The 23,212-nt window shown below is 41.8% G+C and overlaps 1 protein-coding gene across 7 annotated transcripts; it reads right to left on the bottom strand.

Moving 5' to 3' along the window:
- Positions 1–1,124: 1,124 nt before the first annotated feature.
- On the bottom strand, positions 1,125–22,825 carry fbrs (fibrosin). Of its 7 annotated transcripts, none has more exons than XM_081600889.1 (19): positions 21,143–22,825; positions 17,723–17,896; positions 17,374–17,400; positions 17,237–17,266; positions 17,001–17,049; positions 15,056–15,404; positions 14,749–14,978; positions 13,612–13,722; positions 13,096–13,343; positions 12,930–12,974; positions 12,679–12,777; positions 12,293–12,376; positions 12,079–12,117; positions 9,792–9,863; positions 9,527–9,662; positions 8,989–9,069; positions 8,822–8,905; positions 4,869–5,085; positions 1,125–4,119 (listed from the first exon to the last, which is right to left on the bottom strand). In XM_081600889.1, the coding sequence occupies exons 1-19, from the start codon at positions 21,446–21,448 to the stop codon at positions 2,556–2,558; spliced, it is 3,945 nt and encodes a 1,314-aa protein (XP_081457015.1). In that variant the 5' UTR covers positions 21,449–22,825; the 3' UTR covers positions 1,125–2,555. The 7 variants fall into 7 exon arrangements, with proteins under 7 accessions (XP_081457015.1, XP_081457017.1, XP_081457016.1 ...); XM_081600891.1 differs by having other exon boundaries at positions 12,293–12,361; XM_081600890.1 differs by having other exon boundaries at positions 15,071–15,404; positions 21,143–22,824.
- Between the last annotated feature and the right edge of the window lie 387 nt (positions 22,826–23,212).

Genomic DNA, 23,212 nt, shown 5'->3' with positions numbered 1-23,212 from the left:
TTATATTACACAACACACAAAGAAAGCATTCCAACACAAAGAGCCTTCGGGCAAAACTGATAGTCCAGCAGAAAGCCACAGACACCTTGGCAAAAAGCTCATCGATGAAGAAGGTGGCTTTATCTACCTCTGTATCGAACCATAGAAATAGGATGTTGAATGGAAAGAAATGCAAAAAAAAATTATAATATAGTACCTATAAGAGGATATAAGAAAACGTGACACCAGACCAAGAATGTAAATGAGTGAAGTCAGAGTTCCTTAACACCTAAGTAGAGCCACAGGCTTTTCAGAAGGCTGACTCTTTTGTGATAAGGTTTTATTGGGTTATGCAACATAATTTTTCTCAAGAAACTAAATCTGGGATTTTCTTCAAGAAATTCACCTTCTGACCCTGCCCTGGATGTGGCAGTGGGAAGTGGGTTTTGAGACATTGGCTGTATCCACATCTTGTAAATCTCCAGGAAATCCTTGAATGGACTTCGCTTCGCAATCCTTTAAGGACAGCGGTTACCCCTGGCCGTTCTATACCATTTTTTGTGCTGCATAAAACTTTCTTTTATGCAGCATCTTATTTGGTAAGATGCTTTCACTCACTGCTGGGTAGTTTTCTCCTTAATTGTGTGGGACATAACATTATACTTTTTTCACCTGATGCAAGTTATTGAATTGTCACTTATGTAAGCCATATTATGTAAACTGTCAATCTTAGAAATAAATGTATGACTTCCACTTTCTGAACTGCGCAAGTCCAGTAAAAAGTGCTTTTAATACAGAAATGTTATCGTTTATACAATTCTGGAGATGACCTCCGACTTGACAGAGGTCCATTAGAAAAAAAAGGTGATTGAATCTGAGCTATCATAAAGAGAAAGATGACACAAACGGCATCCTGGTGGTCACCTCCATGCCATGCTGCATTGATGCAACAATTAATGTAAAAGGAGCCCCACCCAACTGCTAAATGAATAAACTGCTCAATACAGAGGCTTTTAGGGAAATTTCTGTATCAAAAATAAATTTTTCTTATGCAATATTCCCAATCTCCTGGCAAACAGCTGTAATCATTAAAATTCAAGTTTTATACATATCAAGCTTAAGAATAAAAGACTCACACAACAAAGTAGACAACAATTCATTTAATAATTATTCTTTGTGGTCTCTAGGGGAGGGTTTGAAAGGTATAAAATGGTCATATTAAAATAATCGACCCAGTCTTTTCCCCTCTCAGGATATCCACCATCTCTAATTGCCTTTTGACACAAGTCCCTATTTTATTTATTTTTTTTCAGTTTTTCAGATGTCCCACTTATCCATGTATATAATTTACTTTTGTGGATGAACCAACTCGACAGTTCAATGTACAAGGCTCCCGCGGTCCCAGCAGACAGCACATAACCAGGGACTCACAGGCAAACTTCGCTCTCAGTTTAATAGTTGCAGCTCAGTTCCTTGAAGAGGCCAGAGGTTTGCAATGGATAAGGCTTAATGTTCACAAGCATTTAAAAAGCGTTCCACGAAGCAAGCCTTTTTCCTGCCTGTGGGGTGCGGAGGGGTGTGGGGGAAGAGTGCTGGTTGGTAACCAAACAAAGACAAATAACATAACAATGAATATATTTATTATTATAGAAGATAATTAATGTTAAGTATAATAATTACAAAGGCAATTTCTCTAGACTACTATAATCTGGACCTGCTCTTACAGATGAGAGGAAACTGGGAGAACAGTTAACAGGAAGCTCTAAAATGCTGCGTTTACTCACACAGCGCAGCACAGTTCATTTTGACAAGAGAAGCCCGCCGAACAGGGATAAGTCTCATTATGAGTAGAGATGAGGGTTAGGGTAAAGCAGAGAACTGAGGTAAGATGTTTAATGATCAGAATTCGACGGTCTCACCAGTAATCTGTCTTTTCACCACGATGGATCCAGAAGGAAGGAAAAAGTACCACTTTACCTCTTTTTTTCTTTTTCTTTTTTTTAACAAAAAACCCCCCAAAAAACGCCCCATCTAAAATACCTGGTTTACGTTGAAGAGAGCATGAAAATATTTTATAAGTTAACCAAGTCAAGGATGAATGTCTTTAAAGTGTGCAACCCTCTGGAAATCATTCCCAACCCACTTTCTGAAGGCTTGCCTAAGAGCATGAATTATAATTCACCTGATAAATGAGGGGGGCGGGGGAAAGCTGTCCTCTGCCTCTTCTTACAGCTTTCAAAATCTGAGCACTGTTAATAACCAACAGTCCATATAAAAAAAAATACATCAAGGATGCACAGAAACCATGTACCTTTAAATTGCACTGATAAAACCACTGAGCATATTCCAAGTCTTTCGTATTCATCCAAACCATCAGCTCCAGACAGATAAGTTTACACTTTTTTTTTTTCTTTTGTTGTTTTTTCTGTAAATTTGTGTGACGACTGGAGCTGGTCTGGTTGTGTAACTAGGAAGGCAGGGCTTTAGTAGTCTGCAAGAGGAAAAAGGGGGGGCAGTTTGAGAGCAGCACAGTGATCCTGACATTTCCCTTCGTCTCCTCCAGTGTTGTCCCAGTACTATCTGGACTCTCCGTCTTTGTGGGTGCTGTACAGCGCCAGCTCACTCGGCCCTCTGAGTCTCGAAGTGCGTGGCGGCGTGGCCGACCGGCTGGCGATGGATGGAATGAGCGGCGGCGGCGCCCCCACCGACAGAGCCCCCACCAAGTCCTTTGCCAGGATGCCGTTGGACATGTGGTGCGGGTTGATGGGACCGAGACGGGAGTAGAGGCTCGGGTGGTGCTGGGAAGCGGCGCTGGCTCCCGAAGGGAGCGAGTGAGGCAGAAGGCCGGGATGGAGCTGCTCTAGATGAGCTGCGGCCGCGGCGGCAGCAGCGTGCGATGGGCTCGAGAGATGGGAGCCGTGAGGGAGGTGTGGGTGCATTGCAAAGTAGCGAGCGCGCTCAAAGTCTTCCCTCAGGATCTGGGCTCTTTGCTCCTCGTCTAGAAGCCCGCCACCCGGGGGTCCCAGCTGAGGCGGGCGATCAAAGGGTATCAGGCCGAACTCCGGGCGAATGCCGGAGGTAGATGTCGGAGGGTGTGGAGGCGCGGCTGCGGCCGCGGCAGCTGCCACCGCAGCCCTCTCCGCCTCCACCATGTGCCTTTGATGTTGGAGAAGCCGAACCAGGTGTGGATCGTGTCGTAGGGCCAGGTGTGGATCTGACCGAAGTGCCAAAGCCTCCCTCCGATGCGGATGCGGCTGATGGGCCATGATTTCCCTCCAGGGGTCCCAAGTGAAGCTGTGGGGACCCTGCGGCTGTCCCGGAGGCGGTCCGTGGGGAAACCGCTCCCCTGCCGAACCGACTAGGAGTCCTGCTGTGCTTCCCAGAATTGCTTCAAACTGCCGTGAGCGGTCCATCACTGGTTGGTGGGGAGGGGGATTAGGAGTGGGTGGCGGGAGTGGAACCCCAGGAGTGGGAGTCAGCGACAAAGAGCAGGATGAAGGGGTGCCAGAACTGTGGTGGTGCGGGTGGCTGTTGGGGCGGTCAAAGGTGTGGCTGGGCGCCGGAGGTGGATGAGTGATGGGGATGTGCTCTGGCTCCTCCTTCCTCTCCTCTTTGACTTTAACCGTCGGCAGAGAGAGGGAAGGTTTGGAAACGGGCGTCGTGGTGCGGTCAGACTTCTTGACGTGAGACAAAGACGAAATGGAGGAAGAAGCTGCGGAAGAAGCAGGGAGGCTACCGTCTCTTTGGGAATGATCGTTGTGGAGGTTATGTGCCGCTTGGGCCTGAGAGCGGGGATAAAGGTCCAAGGGGGATGGGATGGAGCGGAGGGAGGGAGGCGGCGTGTTGAGCACAGAGGATGAGGAAGACCGTGGCCTGTCCCTGTCTGCTACTAAAGACGAAGAGCCAAGTGGAGCAGCCCTCGAGGACATCATTGGCAACGGCCTCTTGTCTCCATCTCTGTCTCGCTCGCGGTCTCTGTCTCTGTTCAAGCTCCGCGTCAGGTCCTCAATGGGTCCACCGCCCCCTCCCAGGGCGCTGCTGTGGCCATTGATGTGGTTGACCGGGGTGCTACTGCGGGGCTTGAAGGGCGGACCAACTGGAGACATTCTCACGGGTTGTCGGCAGTAAAGCAAACTGTCCCTGCAACACAAAGGAGCCCGAAGTTCAAACTATGGAAACCCAATAGGAAACCTGTGTGTAAAACACATTCCTCATTTCTGTGTATTCGATCTCTGAAATTACATCAATCAGAGCCTTGCAGGAGTATTTAGCAGCCCCTCACCTCTTTTATCACATTAAGACTTCAATGTGTTTTTGACACACACTGCAAAAAAACAACCAAGTATTTTGGGTCTAGTTTCTATTCTAAGTAACTTAACACACTTGAAAATAAGACAAAACTAACTTCTGTTCAGCACAATATAGGAATCAACAATTCCTTATTATTGATGAGTACTAGATGAGCCAGTAGAACAAGATGTTTTAACTTAAAATACATGAAAAATGTCTTGCTCCACTGGCAGATTATTCACTTAAAAGTAGTACTTTATTATTGACTTGAAACAATATCCTAATTATTGCTGAACAGTTACCTGTAAGTTTAGTTTCGTCTTATTTCAAGTGTACTAGGATATTTGCACTAGAAACTAGGCCAAAAATACTTGGTAAGATTTTGTGTTTTTGCAGTGCAGTTCTAGTTTTAATTTTTGCACCTATTACTAAAATCCACAGGATAAAATCATCTTCAAGTCTACTTCTATTTATTCTCACTATAATTTTATTGGGATGCAATATACATCGTAAGAAAACAAATTGAAATTTGTAGTTGTAACTTGCAAGATGTGCAAATTTATGACATCTACTGCTGTAAACATAAAAGTCGGTAATACCTGTCCTTCTCATCCTTGATGTGTGGGATGTCTCTCCTCTCCATGTCTTTCCCTCGATCTCTCTCATCCCTTTTGTCCATTTCTTTAATCCAGGGACCTCCAGAAAACACAGACGGACCACCATGTAGACGGTTCCATGTCTCGATGTGATGGTTGGAGGTGGGCAAGCCCCCGACCGCGCCCGGTGGAGGCTCTTTAGGGCTAAACACAGAGCCGGCTACAGGTGGCAAAGATATTTTATAGTTAGAAAACAAGCAGCTGAACCAGCTAAATCATTAAACGTCGCAGAAAATTTGCTGACACAGAGGGAATAAATAAACACACTCGTTTACTGGTGCCATCGTCACACACACTACCGCGTGTGTGACCAAAAATACAATTCCCATCAATTTATTGTTAGCATCTAATACGATACAGATAAAATAATTAGTAACAGGGGGAAAAGCACACAGAGATCACAATGTCGCCTCTAAACTTGTGTGCAACGATTTAGCAACATTTGCAAAAAAAAACTTCTACTGCAAGAAAACAAAAACTTGCATATGAAAATAAGTTTGTCCTTGCTAAATAATATTTTTGTTGTTTTTTTTGCAACTGTGCAACGTTGCAGTTTAGTACTGGGTACTTCTATTACCTAACCCAGTTCAGTCTAGTTGATTAAACACAACTAAACGTTGGGAACGCTTCCCAACACACCACATTTGTCTTCCCATTTTGCCATAAACGTGTATACCCCTGTCGGTGCACTGGCGTTTGGACTGCACCCACAACTGGCAGCTACTGAAATTAATGCATACAACCTTTTGCTTGTATATCAATGACAAACCCCAGCACAGCCATTCACAGCATGTCGCTGTGACAGCTGAGCTGTAGCTGTGCTATGAGACAGGAGAGAAGAACATTAAGAGGGGAGAGAAGCACGGATCACAAACTGCAGGTAGATTTAAGACAAGGAGCGGGAGAACGCAAAACACAACATACGCCGCATGTTAGCCGCATTTTTACCGAAAGGGATCAAATTATTCGTGATGCGCTGGTGTGATTTTAAACAACGGCAGCCAGGAGTCAACCCATATTTCAAACTGCTGACATTTCTCAACAGAATGAGGAACCAACGACGGACGGTTAAATGAGGGTTTTGTAGACTTCAGTTTCCTCAGATGACAAAACTGAAGGGATCAAATTAGCCTGATTTCCATCAAGCATCTCTTAATCGATTTCTTTTGCTCACTGAAGCAGAATGTACTCTGCATGTTCAGACATATTTGTAAATATTTGACATTTTTATGAACACTAGTGTCTGACATTCTGTTAACTCCAGCAATAACACAATCCCATAAAAACAAAACCTTCAATAGTAGAAGTCAAATAAAACAATTCTATTTTATAATGTTCTTCATTGGGAGATCAAGCTATCAATCTTTGAAACTGCACTTAAAACTTCTTTAGGCTGTGTTTTCATCTCCATAGCACCCCATCAATCAACAGATTTTCTTTTATTAAGGCACAACATTGTTGAAAAGAACATTTTGGGTGACATTTTGTATCAAATTCCAGGCATTTGCACTTTTTGAACCAGCAAAGAGACTCAGCTCCACCCACCCCTGCTGATAGATTGAACTTAAGCACCATCAAATCATATGGACAACAATCTTAGGTGTGGATGCGGTTACTTGGGGAAGAAGGTACCATCTTCAATACCTCTGAGGTATTTCATATAAAGAGACATGGTTACTGTCAGCAGAGGGACGTTAAATTGTTTTATCCTTTTTTGGTTCAAATACCTCAATCTCTTAACTTTTATCTTACTACAAACATTTGTAGCAAGATATTTAGTAGTAAATAATCTGGGATGTGTAAAATGTCTCATCTGTAACTCCTGAAGTAGACGTGAACTGCATCGAAGGTCAGAGCTTTGCAAAAAGCGGCAATCTGAAAATCCGCATCAACATCTCTGATCGTTACAAAATAAATTTATTGGCGTGTTGAAATGACAGCAGGGAAACAGAGGAGGGAAAGAAATGCTTGTTGTTTGCAACAGATATCTTCGCTTCTATGATCACAAAGTTTCCCAACAAAGTTGCACAGGTTTTTTTTTATTTATTTTTTTTATAAATCGTCACTAATTGTAAATGGTCTGTCTTTTAATGCTGAAAGAGATATGCACATTTTGTAGATCTTTTTTTTTTTAAGTCAACCAACGCACATTCCTCTGGACTGGAGTATTTTTTTTATAACTACCTGGTATTCATGCTGAAAGTTTGCCCACTACAGTATTTACTGTACAGTATTTTTGTTTTTATATTCTGTCTTTTTGTGAGTCTATTTGGTCACTTTGCTGCTGTTGCACAGAAACTTCCCCACTGTGGGGCAATAAAGGATATTCCTACTCCAGTCAAACATTGTGCAGCCTTAGCTGGACATCAGAAACTGTTTCCTTCAGTAACTATTATAATCATGAAGTGAACACATGACAAACTGAATTCATTTTTGTGCTCAATACCCCAATATTAGTTCCTAATGTAAACAATTTGTTGGCTTTGACCTTAAGGAACCCAGGAAAGAAATATTTCGAACACATTCTAGTTCTAGAAGAGAAATAAAAAACTGTAAATCTATACAAAAAAAACCCATGGCTTATAAATGAGCCACTAATCTCTGTATTTTTATTATTCTGTGCACATTATTGATGTCTAACTTGAGTTAATCATGCAACTACAAGGAAACTATTTGTTTCATTCAAATTGTCCAGAAGACCTCAAATTCATTTTACGACTATATGTTGATGAGGGTAAAAATACAGAGTCCCTACAAAATCAGAAAAAGCAAGTATTTTCTACGCTTAAATATAATTTTTTAAAAAACCATTCATGACATTTGGAAACATAATGGCTTTCCTTTTGTTTCCCTTAAATTTTCTGAATGTTTTCACAAATCATAAAATAACACAACACAATTGGCAGGGTTATCAATGGCGTCTCTCTGTGCACCTGGATTACCTGTATTATATGGACTGTTTCTGATTGATATCTCATTGAATAGAAACTCAAGTCTGGAAACATCATGTTCTAGATATTTGAAGAACCCTGGAAATATTACATTTAACAGATGCTCTTTTGATTGGATCACGCTGAACGAGTTTCAGTTGAATTTTAGTTGAGTTTTTGTACGCTCCTGTTTGTGCATGTGAGAGGAAAGGATTATATCTAAGCAACACAGAGCCTCAAAGTGGACGGTGAAGCTGGGCGGTCCAACGTTAGACATCTATTTAGACAAATTTGCTCAGGCCCATTGTTGTTGTGCTTGCTTCTTGCTTAACAGGATAGTTTGGGATTTCTGAAGTGAGGATCAAATGCTCAAGCAGTTTATGTTTTACATTCAATAAATACCTATTTTTTCCCCTCACCTTCATTCAGTAAAAATCCAGAGAATACGAATGACCACTTTGAAGCTTTTGAAAGAGTCTCGGTTCAGAAATTCTGACATTTCAAACGCCTGGTCAGCTCATTATCTCACAGCACATTCGAAATGTACCTACCTTCAACATTGTTTATGATTAACATCCACAGGAGACAACAAGTCATAAAACTGAAAGGACTTCTACGGATTTCCAAGTGCATCCAATTCAGATTTTAGTGGTAAAATAAACAAATTAAAGGTAGAAACTTGAAGATTGTTCAGACATGAAACTGAAACATTTCCAAGTTTCAGATAAACGCCAATGAGTACATTTTTTTATTATTAAGAAAAGCCTTGGTTTACTCAAACAGTGCCTTCTCCGTATAAACGCCTTCCTGGGCGACTACTATGTGTAGTTCCTACAGAACGTCGTTCTCTAGTTTAGATCGCCCACTTTTGACATGTAGATTGCAGAAAAAAATAAGAAATTTAGAAAATCTTAACCCGTCCTTCCAGGTTTCTGTTTAAAAGTGTGCTGAAACTGCAAAACTGACCCAGTGCTGGGCTGCCAAGTCCTCCAAAGGCACCAGAACCAAGGGCTCCCAGTGGAGCAAACGGAGGTGTTCGACCATAAGGATCTAAAGCACAGGACAACCCTCAGAACAGGTGGGCACAAACTTTCTGCTGGACAACGTCAGTATTTCAAGTTGAATTAAAATACCCAAGTGTGCAGCCGGTGGAAGGAAGGAGGAAGGTGGCGCTGATGGGGAGATGAAAGGTGCCGATGAGGGATTGACTGTGCCTGAGGGAAGGAAAGAAGAAAGAAAACAAAACCTGTCAGAGAGCGAATCGAACCGCATCAAATGACTTCACACAAAAAGTACATTTACAAGAGGCGTAAAGGTGAAACACATATGCAGAAATTAAACACTATGCAGTTAAAGTAAGGAAATAATAACAATGTTGCCATGTAAAGAATACAAAGTCAAAAATGGCCTTGCAGTTATAGAGCTATGAGAAAGGATTTTTTGATATTTTGTCAAATCATCAAATTTTAGTTCTAGTTTCAGCCAAAAATGACCACATTAAATAAAATATGAAGATAATTATTTAGCTTGTTGCTATTAAAACTCCATTACTGGGTTAACATTTACTACTCCCTATCTTTATCGGATGCCAAAATCTGTTTAATAATCAGTAAAATCACGTAGGGAGACGGTTGCAATTGTCCCTTTTAGGATTACTTCAGCCTGCAGTACCTGCAGCTGGGAAAAGACTCGGAGGTCTAGTCAAATCATGAGTCGGAGGCAAGGCTCCTCCCAGGCCCACAGCTCCAGAAAACCGGGACAGCAGGTCACTTCGGAAGTCCAACTTGTGAGGATCGGCCTGCATCAGCTTTAAAAGAAAAGGAAAAAAAGATCAGATTTGAACAGTTCATTTGTCACAAGCCCACAGAAAAACATTTTACCATCTCAGTGCGTAATCAAAATATGCTGATATTGTTCAAAGCTTTTTTTTTTTTACCTTCACTTTTCTCTGATGGCTTAGAATCATCCAGGCCACATGAACATGCATAGCGCACCATTTTCCTGGTTTCTGCAAAGCACAAAAATCAAACGGCTTTGCTCCGTTATCCCATGAATATTGAATGTGCAGTTTTAGAGCTTTTACACCAAGTCAGCCATTCTTCATGCAGTTCAGAAATAACTCAACACAGCGCCTGACTTTACAGCTGGAGATAAGGCTACTCACTACGGACCAGTTTAGGTTTTGGTATATTCACACACACATATATACAACTACACACACACACACACACACAGCAGAATGGAAAAACACACAGTTGGAATGAAAGAAAAAGTTACATATAGTTCACAATTTCTGGGTCTGAAATACTTGGGAATTGGTGCACAAGGACAGAAAAGACCCGCAGAAGTCAATAGTGGATGTGACAGTAGTGTAAAGTGAAAGAAGTATCAAGACTTAAAGGGACAGTCCAGGATTTTTAAAACTGAGATTCTGTTTAAAGATTGCAGAAAGTCGACATCTTCCGTGCAGCAGATACTTCCTGGCGTTTAAATTGAGAAGAAATCCAGATAAGTTGGTCCCAGACTTCTACAGTCTTAAACAACTCTAATCTAAAAAAAAAAAACAGCTTATGCAAACGCCGTTTTATGAACCTCTAAATCACTACCGCGTTCACTTAGGGCAATAATTGTTTAAAAGGGGGAGTTTGGGGCAGGAGGCAGTGCATCACTAATGTCGTTCTCGTCTGATGTTACAGAAAAGTCTGGAGTGACCAGAGTTCTCTCCAGATGTTTGGAACAGATATGCTTCACGCTACTCGTTTCGTAAAACAGCTGAGTGATTTCTGATGAAGAAACACCTTTGCCTTTGTTATCTCAGTTTGTGTGTCATAATATATTCAAATATTATACATAAATGTAAAAAAAAAAATGCGGTAATGGATATATACTGGAGTAATTTTACTCAAGGTTATCCTAACACAATAACATTACGCTTTCTGAGCAACTATAAAGCAGTGGTTAACATTAATTTACTGATTTTTACACGACTTATTATTCAAACTCGGTAGCCTGTCTGACCAAAACGCTTCGCATGATCAACGCTCTCACGCAGGAACATTATTTGTGGTGTGCAACCTCCTACCTCAATTTCCTGCGTAAATAATCATCATATTTGCAGATACCAGCCCGGCGCAAACAAAGCAATGTTGTGAAGCAGTACTGAAGATTTTCTGCACCACAGGCCAAGTAAAGACCCATTACACATCCTGAAATCGTCGACAGAAAACCCGAAACACAACATGATTTTTACATTGAAATATGCCGCTTTTATTTTTGGATGAAAATGGCATTTTTGCTCGTGCAAAAAACTAACGTGAACTGTAGGGTCTTTTAAAATAATTAACTTCATATGGACAATATATCCTCATCATAAAATCTGTGTACATTAACAACGCTTCAAAGGACTTCTTTATTATGCATTATTTAAAGACGTTATGCATTCCAGCTCACACAGATGATAGATCCCAAAATGCTTCCGGTCAGAGAGTGTTTGAGGCAATAACCTCCCAATGCAATGTCCTAATATAGCGCAGCCCTAATGACTCATTTACTGAGGTCAAAGGTTAAGTAGCTCTGGTTGTCCGGAACAGGCTGCTTGAATTAGCAACATCCAACTAAATTTTCTTAGATTTGGCAGATTACTTGAAGTTTAAACATGGGCAGACGTACGCAGATAGGAGGAAAACTAATTGTAATTCTGAATTTATTTTAAATTTATTTACTTTGGTTTAAACCTTTACTCGTCTGTGGAGCTTAATGAGTTTGGAAATCGCTGAAGAATGACACAATATACGAATATTAATCTAGAAATATTACACAGATGCTGCTGTTATTAATAAAACTTATTTTCACATTTTGTAAAAAAAAAATTGTTTTACAAAATGTGAAAATTTTTTTAGCTCGACAGAAATAGGAAAGTACAAATTTATTGAGGAAAATTCTCAATCGTACAAATATGAAACGGCAAAATATGTAAATGTAAAGTTACAGTAGTATAGTGGGCTGACGATTGGCATTAAATGTTGAAGTAAAAGTGTCCTGGATCAATAAACAAGGTAAAGAAAAAAAAGCACGTAATAGAGCGTTTGCATAAGCTGTCATTTCTTAGTCGAGTTGCTTTAAGTCCAACTCCTTGCACCTTTCAACAGAACCTCACTTTTAAAAAAAATCTCGACTGCACCTTCAGAAGAACCAATAGATTCAAAAACCTTTTGTTTGCTTACATTACTGATTTTCAGTGACGTCCCAAATGGATCAGTTAGCTACGAGAGAACAGAAGACCAAAAATCACCTTTAATCAACTGACGTCACTTAGAAAATGACATTTTGCACCAGTTGCTGCCCTGACTCGCGTTACGGCACATCCTGGCCCAATTAGCTTTGCATGTCAGTATTTTACATTTCAGTCGGGAGCTGCTGTCGGCTCTTTGTCCTTACCCTGTGATCTTTGGTCTGCAGGTGGTGAGACACAACCCCGAGTCGTGCCGTTAAATCAGGAGCCGTTCCCTGAGGGACAAGAGGCTGTCAAACACAGCACACACACATGAGCCACACCCCAATGATCCACCAGCCCTGCTAAATGAATGCAAATCTAGCAATTATGATGCATTTGACCAGCAGAACTTGAGCAGCATAATCAGAACTCATCAAATTATTATTGTTTTACTCTAAAATGTTATCAGACAGGCTTCTACATTTCATTATCAGCTCCCTCGGTGTGGGAGATCAAATAAACAAGACACTCCAGCAAACCCTCATTAAAGCAGAGCAATATAAGATGTATGAGACAGACCGGCGGAGACGCGGGCAGCGTTCTGCCTTACCTTTGGCTGAAATGCTCCCTGCAAAGAGCCGAAGGGCCCGGCAGGAGGAATAACAGGCGGAATACTCGAAACCGAGGGTGGCGGGTACTGTGGGAAGAACTGACACACAAAGATATCCAAGTAAGCGATCAACAAAGGCCTGAGGAAACCGTCCGAAACACTACGCAGTTTATAAACCGGGCACGACTCGTTCCGAAACTTTAGAGTTATCACTAGTTACGCAATCAGCAGGATTGTTAAAAGACACTTACGGGGTGTCGGTACAGTCCGTCCATTTTGCTTGGAAACTTCTCAAACTGAAAAACAGAAAACAATCGCGTGGCTTGAAAAACCCTCTCAAACTGAGAACAGTCAACATTCCAGGCACGCTGGAAATCACAACACAGATGTTCGGAGAAGCAGCAGAGGCCGGCTCACCAGTGGCGGCGCTGTGGCCGAGGGGTGCAGGAAGGGCGTGAAGTGTTGGTGGGTGTGCGTGTGCTGGTGCTGGTGGTTGTGCTGATGGAACTGGAAAGCCAGCGGCGGCACGCTCGTCTGGTTCTGGGACGTCCTGCCCGACGAGCTCGACGAGGAGTTCGGCGCCGACGGACCACCGGGGGTGCTGCGGCCCGCTGCCGCCGTGGAGTTGTTCTCGGCCCCCGGCACGCTGCGTCTGCCCTCGCGCTCTGGAGGGAATCGAGATTTATGGCTTGAGTCGACACGTGGAAATAAAACCTGGAACAGTTTGGCTATCTAATTAATAATATGATGGAAACAGAAACAAATAAACACCAGGAATTTCTTTTTTTTTTTTTTTTGAGGCGTTACCATGGTTGGAAATTTGCATCTGCCTCTTTCCTAAGGCAAGCAAATTTAAAAAGTAGTGGAAAATGTTAATAAAACAGACTGCCGAGTTTTAATTGAAAGGAAGAGTGTTCAGTTTCTACAACCGACCTCTTGGGGGCGGTAATGCCAACAAGCTGCTGCTGCTGCTGCTGCAGGCGCCATTAGGAGCTGAAGAGGAACTGCACGGTAGTGTGGCGTCACTTTGCTGGAGAAAAGCAGCTGACAGAAACCGACATTTCTTAAGAGCATCCCAAGATATGGAGATTAAACTAAAGTGAACATTTTTTAAATATTTTTTTTGGTTAAATAAGAAGTAGAAAGGAAGTGAAAATGGGAAGTTGCATCACTTGTGACAAGGCATGAGCCAAGTTGGATTAACGTATACCACAGTTTTAAAGAGATAAAACCACAAAGATTTACCACCACGCTGTTTCTGCCATCTATAGTTGTCTGACGAGAGACGACGGCAAAGTTTCTGGCTTTTATTCTCCAAATGGATGGAGAATGAAAGCCAGAGCTAAATCTGCCCCGCTTGCTGCAGGATGACTGCAAGGCGACTACTTGAGACTTTTACATGACTTACAAAAAATGTAATTCTTCTAAACGCAAAAAAATTATTTTGATTGTAATAGTGTTTTGCCAGATTACACTAACAACAGTGCCACTTACTGATGCTCTGATTCTTTTCAGACTGATATCAAATCTCGGTCTTAAAGTTTTGAAAAAATATTTTTCCTTAAACCAGGCAATGTTTTATTAACATCAGCTTCTGGCACTAGTCTTGTTGCCCCCTTTCAAAATATGAAGAAACAATCATTTTTACCAATTGTCTTTAAAAAATGTTTTCTGAATTAGCTCAAACCTGCACTTGCAGAACGAAGCTCCTGGAGATGAAGGAAATTAGCCAAATCTGACTGAATCTGATCTGAGCATCTTTTTTCTTTTTATCTTGGATTAGTTTCTGTTTAAAGAAATTTTTAATTTCCACTCCTCAGAGTGAAGACAACAGAAAGTCTTCTGCTTTTCATCAAGAAAATGCAATACTTGCTGCGCTAATATGATCAGTTCTCACTTCACAGACGTGCTACTTCCCCAACACCGTGGACGAACCCAGACAACCCTCAGAGGAAGTGTCTACATTTTGGTTTATTTTTGTAACATTGCAGTCATTTTGTTACCTTGAAAAAAAAAAAGAAACTAAGCTAACCAACCAATAGCCAACTGTGGCAGATCCCTTGAGTTTACCTGAAGCCGCTGAGTGAGCGGGAGGAAGCAAAGGCGGCGGTGGAGGCAGGCCGGGCGAAGACGTGAACAAGGCCCCGGAGCTGGCTCGGGACGGGGGTCGGAGAGGCCCCGAGGAGCCCGAGCCCCGACTGTAGGGCAGAGACACGCTTGTGGAAGGAGTCGGAGGGCGCATGGAGGCCGAGGAAGTGGCGACAGACGACGCAGACGATGGAGTTTTGACTGGAGCGCTGCTGCTGAGAGAAACAAGAAAATCAGGCACTGAAGGGAACCAGGGAGCAGCAGCGATGACGTTCAACCATGACGGCACCTGCGAGAAGCCGACCTGTTGTAGATGGACTGAGACCGAGGAGGCAAACCATACGGCTTGGGCTTGGAAAGGGGCGGGCTCCCGTTGTGGCGAGTGCCGTTCCCGTTGACCGGGCTGGGCCGAGGGACGGCGACGGAGGCGGTGACAGGGGAAGACATGCAAATGAGACCAGGAGAGGTAGAAGAAGAAAACGGCTCCGGGAAGTGCGGCTCCAGGCTCGTCTCCTGACTTCGCTCCAGGCCGGACACTCGCGGGGTCACCATTAGCCGCGAGATGCCGCCGCAGCGTGCCGACAGAGGCGGGCAGCTTTTGCCCGCCGTGGCCAGGTTCGAAGGGGACGGATCCACAGCTGAGAGAAACAGACGATGAACAGGCATGAATGCGAGCGGAAGTTTTTCAGATCTACAAGAAAATATTCCTGAAATTTGAGAGGCCTGACATTTCCTCCTCTGCTGTACTACCAGCCGACAAGGAAATAACACAACTAACTTGTTATACATCATTCTGGTTCTCTGAAACTTAAAACGTCTAATGATAACAATTACGAGGAACTATCCGAGCCTGCATAAGCCGATAAAGATCATCCTTAAGACTAGATGATGAGCTCTCACCAAAAGAACTGCAACAAAGTTTCCACACATTTTCATGTCCGAAATCCATTAATGTTCCAGACTCAGATTCAACAGACTTCTCATCCCAGGTCTGGACCATTTTTAAAGTAAAAAGACAACAATTCAATGTAAATTCATAGAGAAAGTGAGAAAGATATAGAAGGGAACATAAGTGCAGAAGGGCAGACAAAAAAAGGAAAGAAGACAGAAAGAAAAAATAAAAAGAGGATGGAGTGATTGAAATAGAAATTGCAAAAGAGGCCAAGACCAAATGACAGGAAAAAAGAAAGACTGATGAAAGAAAAGTGCTGGACACTAGGGTAGTAAAAGAATGGAAGGGAAAGAAGGATGAAACAGAAGAGCATGGATGGTGGGGAGAAAGAAAGTACAAAGAGAGGAAAAGGAAAAAGTAAGAACTGGGTAAGAGGAAGGAATTACAAATACATAATTAAGGAAAGGAAGTAGAATGGAAAAAAGAAACTATGAGAAGGAAAGAATGAAGGAAAGGAGGTAAAAGTTGAAATTAGAATAAAGTCAAAAATAAGAAAAAAGGTAGAAAAAGGCAGAAGTAATGGAAAATAAGGAAAAAAGAAGGGAAGGAAAATAAGACAAAAGGAGAATAAAAACCAGAGAAAGATAGGTCAGGAAGGAAGGATTGAAAAAAAGGGAAGAAGGATGGGGAAAAAAACAAAAGAAAGGACAGAAGGATAGAATGAAAGATGCATGGCTGGACAGATAAAAAATCTGGAAATACAACAGCTCTTTCCACAAACGTTTCCAGACTGGAAATTTTAATTTAAATTCTAGCCTTTCCAGACCCTGAGGAACTCCGCTACATGCTGTTAAATCCTGCGTTCACAGCCAGAGCGCCGCGACGCTACGGAGAGGAAAAGATCCGGGATGGCAGAACACACTCTGCTCCGTCTGGGAAAAATCTGCAGCAAGCTTTGTTGCCTCTCAGAAAACAGACAGAACGGCACGTTTTTCATCGACACGAGAGCAGAGAGTAAAGCTGACTTCACCTTTATCATAAAGAGGAAGCTGTATCTGATAAACTCATGGTGAATAAAAAAAAAAGAGAGAAAAAAAAAATAAAAACTTCAAGGAAGACACCACAGCAACTTTTCTCAGTTCAACGCTATTTATATTTACCAGTTATTCTGGTGCAAGACGAATTCTGCACAGTGACACTGCCGATTCTTCTGAGATGCTACCATGAGAAGGAAGGAACCGCTTCATATTTTACACAACTGTAGCTAAAATGAAGCGTGTGCTGAGCGTGTGTCTTTCCTTGTGCTCTCTTCATTAAAGTGAAAATTGAAGAGTTTTCAAACCTTTTCTGGTGCTGACTGTGAACACTGGATCCATTTCATTGTCGGAGGCCTGCACAAGCAAAAAGTAAGAGATAAATAAATAAGGAAGGGACACAAATCATCAATCTATTTTCAGGCAAATTATTCTACCAATCAGGAAAAAAAAACAGCAAAAACCTCCTATGACTAACATTACTAATCACCTAATCTGAAGAAAAACAAAGATATTTCGTCAGACATTAAGGTCACACACACACCTTATCTCCAGTGTCGCTCTCTGTGTCGCACTGAAAGAAGGGCGAGAAAAATAAGAAAATAAAAAATAAGCATCTATGTCAACATTTACGTGAAAAAGATATTAATAACTGTGACTGCAATATCAGGAAACACTTACAATGTAGCCCGTCTCCAAATGCGAACCCTAAAAGACAAACGACACGAGAGGGTTGTGGCGAGATACGATTTAATGTAGAAAATTTCACAGTGGATTTAACTTTGACAACACGCTGCATAGTTTTCGGGACTCCATGAAACACCGGAGTCAAAAAGTGTTGCTCAACAGCGTGACAGTGAACCAGTTTTACTGGCTCACTTTGAATAGCAGGATATACAGGTCATTAGCACTGCAAAACTATAAACACGGTTGTTTGATCAGGAATTATCTGCACGTCGAGCAGACTAAGTGCCTGCGCAGCCAACTGGAGCGCTAAAGCCCCCCCGGCGTCGTGAGCTGTTGCCTTTACCTCTATCTTTCGTCTCTTGCTTCTCCTCTTCAAGTAGCTGCTGGAGTAGCTGTGCGGGGCCCCTTCCTCGGGCTCCGAGAGCGGCCCTCCGCCGTTCTCCTCCGGGCCCCTCTTCCTCTTGTTCTGCCTTCCCAGCATGTCGGTGCGCTGATTGGGCTTCAAGGAACAGTCCATCTGATAAGGGAGGAGAACCGAGAGTCTTAATGTCTGCAAACAACAACGATAACACGAGATGCAGAATACAATTGAACTGAAATGTTGCAATAGTGGACGACTGCTTGGATGCAATATCTGATTGGCCAGTCGATTTCCAAGACTCAAAATCTTCTTATTTGGGTGCTACGTTCACTGACCACACTTGAATTAGAGCTTGGTAAGTGACGCTGCAGCCCAGGGGGAGCAATATTGTGGTAACGTGCAAGAAAAAAGTGGAGAGAAGACGTTATGGTTTAGTTCCAATAACACAATCACCGCAATCTCATATTTTCTCCAAGATTGTGTAGACTCAGAAATAACCAGTAACACTATACAGCGATGTTTAAACGGGCAACGGTTTCAAAAACCCGCAAAATTTCATGTTGCACTGTAGGGCTGAAACAATAAATCGGATTAATCTTGACAAATCGATTGTTGAAATCGTCGATTAATTTAATCGAAAAAGTTTCTGAAAGAACATACTCAGAGCAGATATTAAGCCAAAACAATACAAAATATATATTTGAGATAACACTGTCTGTGAATGTGTTTAACTAAAAGCTTATCAAACGGAACAGTTTTAGACAAATTCACTACAGAAATGTTACGTCATTGCATTTTATTCAATAAAATGTTTATTTTATTTAAAAAATTATTTAATTTGTTTATATGCATCTTATAACGCATTTATAGTAAGGCTTAAACTGTTAATTGAAAAAAAATCTGCAGAATGTGGCAATTCTTTTTATCTGATTAATCGATTAATCGTCGGAATAATCAATCACTAAAATAAGCGTTAACTGCAGCCCTGCTATGCTGTTCAAAGTCCTTTCAATGAGATGCCAGATAAAGTGCCAGAGTGACTCCAGTTTTCTGACATCAAGCTCTGAGCACCGCAGCTATCGAGCTGCATCTCTGTCAAGCTGCCAACCTGAAAAGGTAAAATAATTGAATTAACAAAAAAAATCAGCCTGCTGTCATCCCAAGTATTGGGCCAGCGTCTCGATCGCAGCATTTTTTTTTTTTAATAATCATTATCAGGAGTTACATTTCAACAGGAACTCCTAATGCCAGATGCAGGTACATTGCTTGTGGTTTATCAGCCGCACCCCGATGACAGGTGTAGCTGTCATCCAAACACAATTACTTCCGCTTCTTAAACTACAACACAGAGGTATCCAGGCGTCTGACTTCCTGCTGAAGTGTTAAATAAGAGGTTAGTATAAAAAAAAAAACTGCATTTTTTTTTTTTTTGTTCAGCAAAACCCTCTTTTTTTTTTTTTTACTCCTCTCTTAAACAACACTGGAAACAATGGGCTGATTACTCAGAACTTCAACCGTTCTAAGAAAAAAAAAAAGCCGCTGCTGAAGAATGGGTATGAGTAAGGCGTTTTATTTTAGTGTTGGAAGATTAAAATATTAAAAACAAGTCGAGTTACACAAGGCAGTTTCCCAAACCACAGTGGGGAACTTAATCTGTGGCATCTGTTTCTTCTCGGTGAGATGTGTAAGCGCCCCTACATGCTAATCAAGAGTGAAATAATTTAAATAGATTGGGTCTAAAATTTGGACATAACTGGACTAAATTTCAGTAATTGGATCGTATCATTTCAAGGCAGATTTGAACAAATCCTGCAAAGACAGGTAAGCCTTGGTGTGCATCAGACTGGAAAGGTAACCAATCAGCGGTCGTGAAATTCGCTGGCTGATTTGACTGGAAAATAAAGCTGTCCAGGAGAACAGAGTCACTTTGACTGTGTGACTCTACATCAGGACTTGTACATCATTTGCCTTTTGTGTGTGTGTGTGTGTGTGTGTGTGTGTGTGTGTGTGTGTGTGAGAGAGAGAGAGATGACAGAGGGCTCACTCTGTCCTTCTAAGTACAACTGACCTAAATTATTAACCAAAAATTTTTGTTCAAGAAACCCAATTCAGCTATTTGGACAATAAAACATAAACTAAGAGGAAGTACACATTTTAACTCCACTTCTGCCACTTTAACAAAAGAGCTATTAGACAACTCATCAATGCCTGCAGGAATTAGGCCATAAATAATTGAGGAATCTCCAAAACCCATCAGAAGGGGTGGGGTACCGGGGTCTCCTGGGATATGTTTGGTTACTCCGAGGAATGGATCGTCTAAATCAATTTAATCTATTCTGACGTCTTTCACGAGGTGTGTGTTGGCATCAGTGAATTATCGGCCGCAACTGGTGCGCCAATCTACTGATTTATCGATTCTTTCAAGTAGTAGTAATAGTTTAGGTTTAACACCATGTCAGAAACAATGGATTTCTCACAGCAACGAGGAGTTAGCAGCTATGAGAATTACCAATAAATTCAAAACAGGTCACAATTTTTAAGCAACATCAGGTGTTAAAAAAAACCTGAACTTTGTTACTTTAGTTCTCTCAAAGCTATTAATATTGCCCTTTTTAAATGCCAGACTTAATCAAAAATGGTTAATGCCAGATTAATTTCAGGCAATATTTTACTGAAACATTAAGGAACTGAATTTATTTTGTTTCAACAACACTGAAATAATTATTGCTAAATATTGCTATGGCAATATAAGTTTTAATTAACCCATGTTTTCTTCACTACTCGTTTGCCATTCCATCGTTGCAAGGTCCCCGCTGCTTTCCCGAAGCTGTCCGAGTTTGGTCACCAAGATCTATGTCAGTTGTAGGCATTAATAATAGTAAAAGTGCCTCTTGTTTCAATTAATTTATTATTGATATGTAGTTTCAATGCTGGTAATTTGAGAGGTTCTCCAACCAAATACTGCTTCCAGCAGTTCTTTGCAATTGCGGTTTTGCAGAAAGAGACTCCAAGAGCAATTGCGATTCAGTATATTGTGGAGATTTAGGGGAATATATTACAGAGTAATCAATATGACCATTTGGCTAATTTAAATAATAATAATAATAATACATTATGATATAAACTAAACATTTTTGTGACTTTGAGTCAGTGTTTTAAAGGGGTTTATGTAAACTCAAGGAATAAATTAGCCCAGATTTCAGCTTCACGTGAATTTCTTGCCCCTTAAATGTCGTCCAAACTATTCTTTCTGGTGAAATTTGTCTTTTTTTGACAGATAACCGTTCTAAAGAAAACTGAACCAAAATAAAACGATAAAAGAGAGAGTTGGCCACACCAATTCATCACTGAGGTCCGATCCTGACTGACGAATGACAGCTGATGTCAAATTAAGACATTTACCTCCAGTGCCTCCAAACTGATGAAGCTCGCAATAGCGAAGCCGTCAATGATGTCTTCCTCGCAGGACACAGACTCCCTCTTCCTCCGACGCGGAGGCCTGTGTCTCCCAAATACGGGCCGACGTTCTCTCCCTCCGGGAGCCAGGACATTATTCGTCCCGCGTCCCTCTCGGTCGGAGCCCGAGGACAGGGATGTGGCCCGCTCCTCGGCCAGGTTCACTCTCCTCCGCCGCCTCAGCTCCCTGTCGCGCTGCGAACGGGACCGTCGGCTCTTTCTCATTCCAGCGCTTCGGCTCGGACCCTCCATAGTCGGAGGCCGCCTTCCTTTGTAACTCCAATGGGACCAAAGGCACTTTATTTCAGTCCCGGTCCGGCAGAAGGCACCGAACCGTAAATGTAAAAGAAGGAAAAGGAAAAACAACCACACCACACACAGGCCCTAAGAGGGAGCCCCTGTTAAAATGGCGTTAATGGAACCAGTGGCTATTATTTACCGTCCCCTGACAGCAGTCTGCTGGCATCAGCGCCTTTCTTTTTGCGAATTTTTAGTGTCATTTCACTGAATTTGAACACAGACTTAGATCCACATGGGAATATCAAACATCCAGAACGTCACGCAGATGTCAGGACATAGCTGACTGTGTCTCCTCTGAGGCTAATATGAGCTAACAAGACGCATGTAAACAAAAAAAGACAAGTCTAGATACGGGGCAGACAGGCCAAAGCAGAGTGCTTATATATTACACATTAAATAGTACGACATCATCAGAAATCCTTTTCACAATCAATCCGATTTTCTCAGGATTTTTTTTTTTCTGTACACGCTGACAAATTTATTAGCAATAATGACATACGACTAGCTGGCTAGCAAGGCCAATAACCTACTATTCCCAATAATATTTAACATTAATGTCAAAGTTTAACATTGACAGACAAAGTTAATGAATATGAATGTGACTAGTTAAACAAGCTAATTAACTATAAATAGCAAAGCCTAATAGAACTCGTTAATCAGTCTTTAGCTGTTTCGGATAGCATAGCTAAAGCGATACAATATTATATATACTCGGAACCTAAGAATATACCTATATTATTGTAATGTCTCCAAAGACTGACAGGTCGAGCTGTAGAGTTGGACTTCGATCCATCCGCCAAAAAGAGCAAATATTCCTCCTGTTGAAGATTTAATGGCCGATGGTGATGGTTGAATTCATCAAAAGAAAGACGTAACGTCGCTACCACAGCAGCTAGCTGTTAGCCTTCCGCAAGAACCTCCCAGATTTTAAGGAAGGCTAATATAACATACGTAAATTTTAAACTGCGAAACAAGCGTAGAGCTTTAATGTTTCGCCTTATCAAACACAACTCCCCCGTCGTTCTCCGTTCGTAACAACAAAAACCTCTGAGGCCCAAATTTTAAAGCCTCGATTTCGATTTACAGGGTGTCGATACTTGAGCCCCCATCGGGCTGGTCTTCTCCTGCATGAAGTCCTCCTTATAATCCAATGTTTGGAAGAAGTTGAACCGCCGCTTCCGCTCAGCGATGTCTCAATCGCGCTGAGCTCGGACTCCACACATATTGCGAGAGGAATACAGAATGGCTCCGCTGTTCTTTCGCAAGTTTCCACGGAACTGGGAATTAATGGTGAAAATGAGGCAGACACAACCCTTGTCAGCCGTGCTGTGCATTGTGTGCGCAGCTCTTCTTCCTCAGTCATCTGGCTGGCTGATTAGAGCTGAACTGAGCTATGTCGCCCCCAAGTGGACACTGCACTTAAATTCAGGATATTTTCCAGTAAAAACAGTAATTTCACCAAAGTAAAATCGTAAATACAATCAGCTTACAAGTGCATCTCAGTAAACGACAATTTTACTGAGATATTTCAAGTCCTTTTTTTTTGTATTTTATGTTTCAGATTTTCTTACACCTAATGAAAACATAAAATTAATTTGCACAGAGAATGAAATGGGGCCAATAAAAGAGGTTGTAATACAGGAACCTGAGCCAGCTGAAAATTATGCTCATGTATTCCACAAAATAAGATCTCAATGTTGGTTGGGCTGTGGCTCT

This window comes from Poecilia reticulata, chromosome 19 (genome assembly GCF_904066995.2).
Source record: "Poecilia reticulata chromosome 19, P_reticulata-male-v2, whole genome shotgun sequence".
NCBI classification, from domain to species: domain Eukaryota; kingdom Metazoa; phylum Chordata; class Actinopteri; order Cyprinodontiformes; family Poeciliidae; genus Poecilia; species Poecilia reticulata.
This window is presented reverse-complemented; position numbering and strand designations above follow the sequence as displayed.

What these genes read in the sequence shown, in the direction of transcription:
- fbrs (XM_081600889.1), bottom strand. Translation starts at nt 21,448, where the DNA reads ATGGAGGGTCCGAGCCGAAGCGCTGGAATGAGAAAGAGCCGACGGTCC. An exon ending in CGCTCACTCAGCGGCTTCAG is followed by an intron (nt 13,723 to 14,748) that starts GTAAACTCAAGG and finishes GGTTTCTGTCAG; the next exon opens with CTGCTTTTCTCCAGCAAAGT. An exon ending in ACTTGGCAGCCCAGCACTGG is followed by an intron (nt 5,086 to 8,821) that starts GTCAGTTTTGCA and finishes TGCCACCTGTAG; the next exon opens with CCGGCTCTGTGTTTAGCCCT.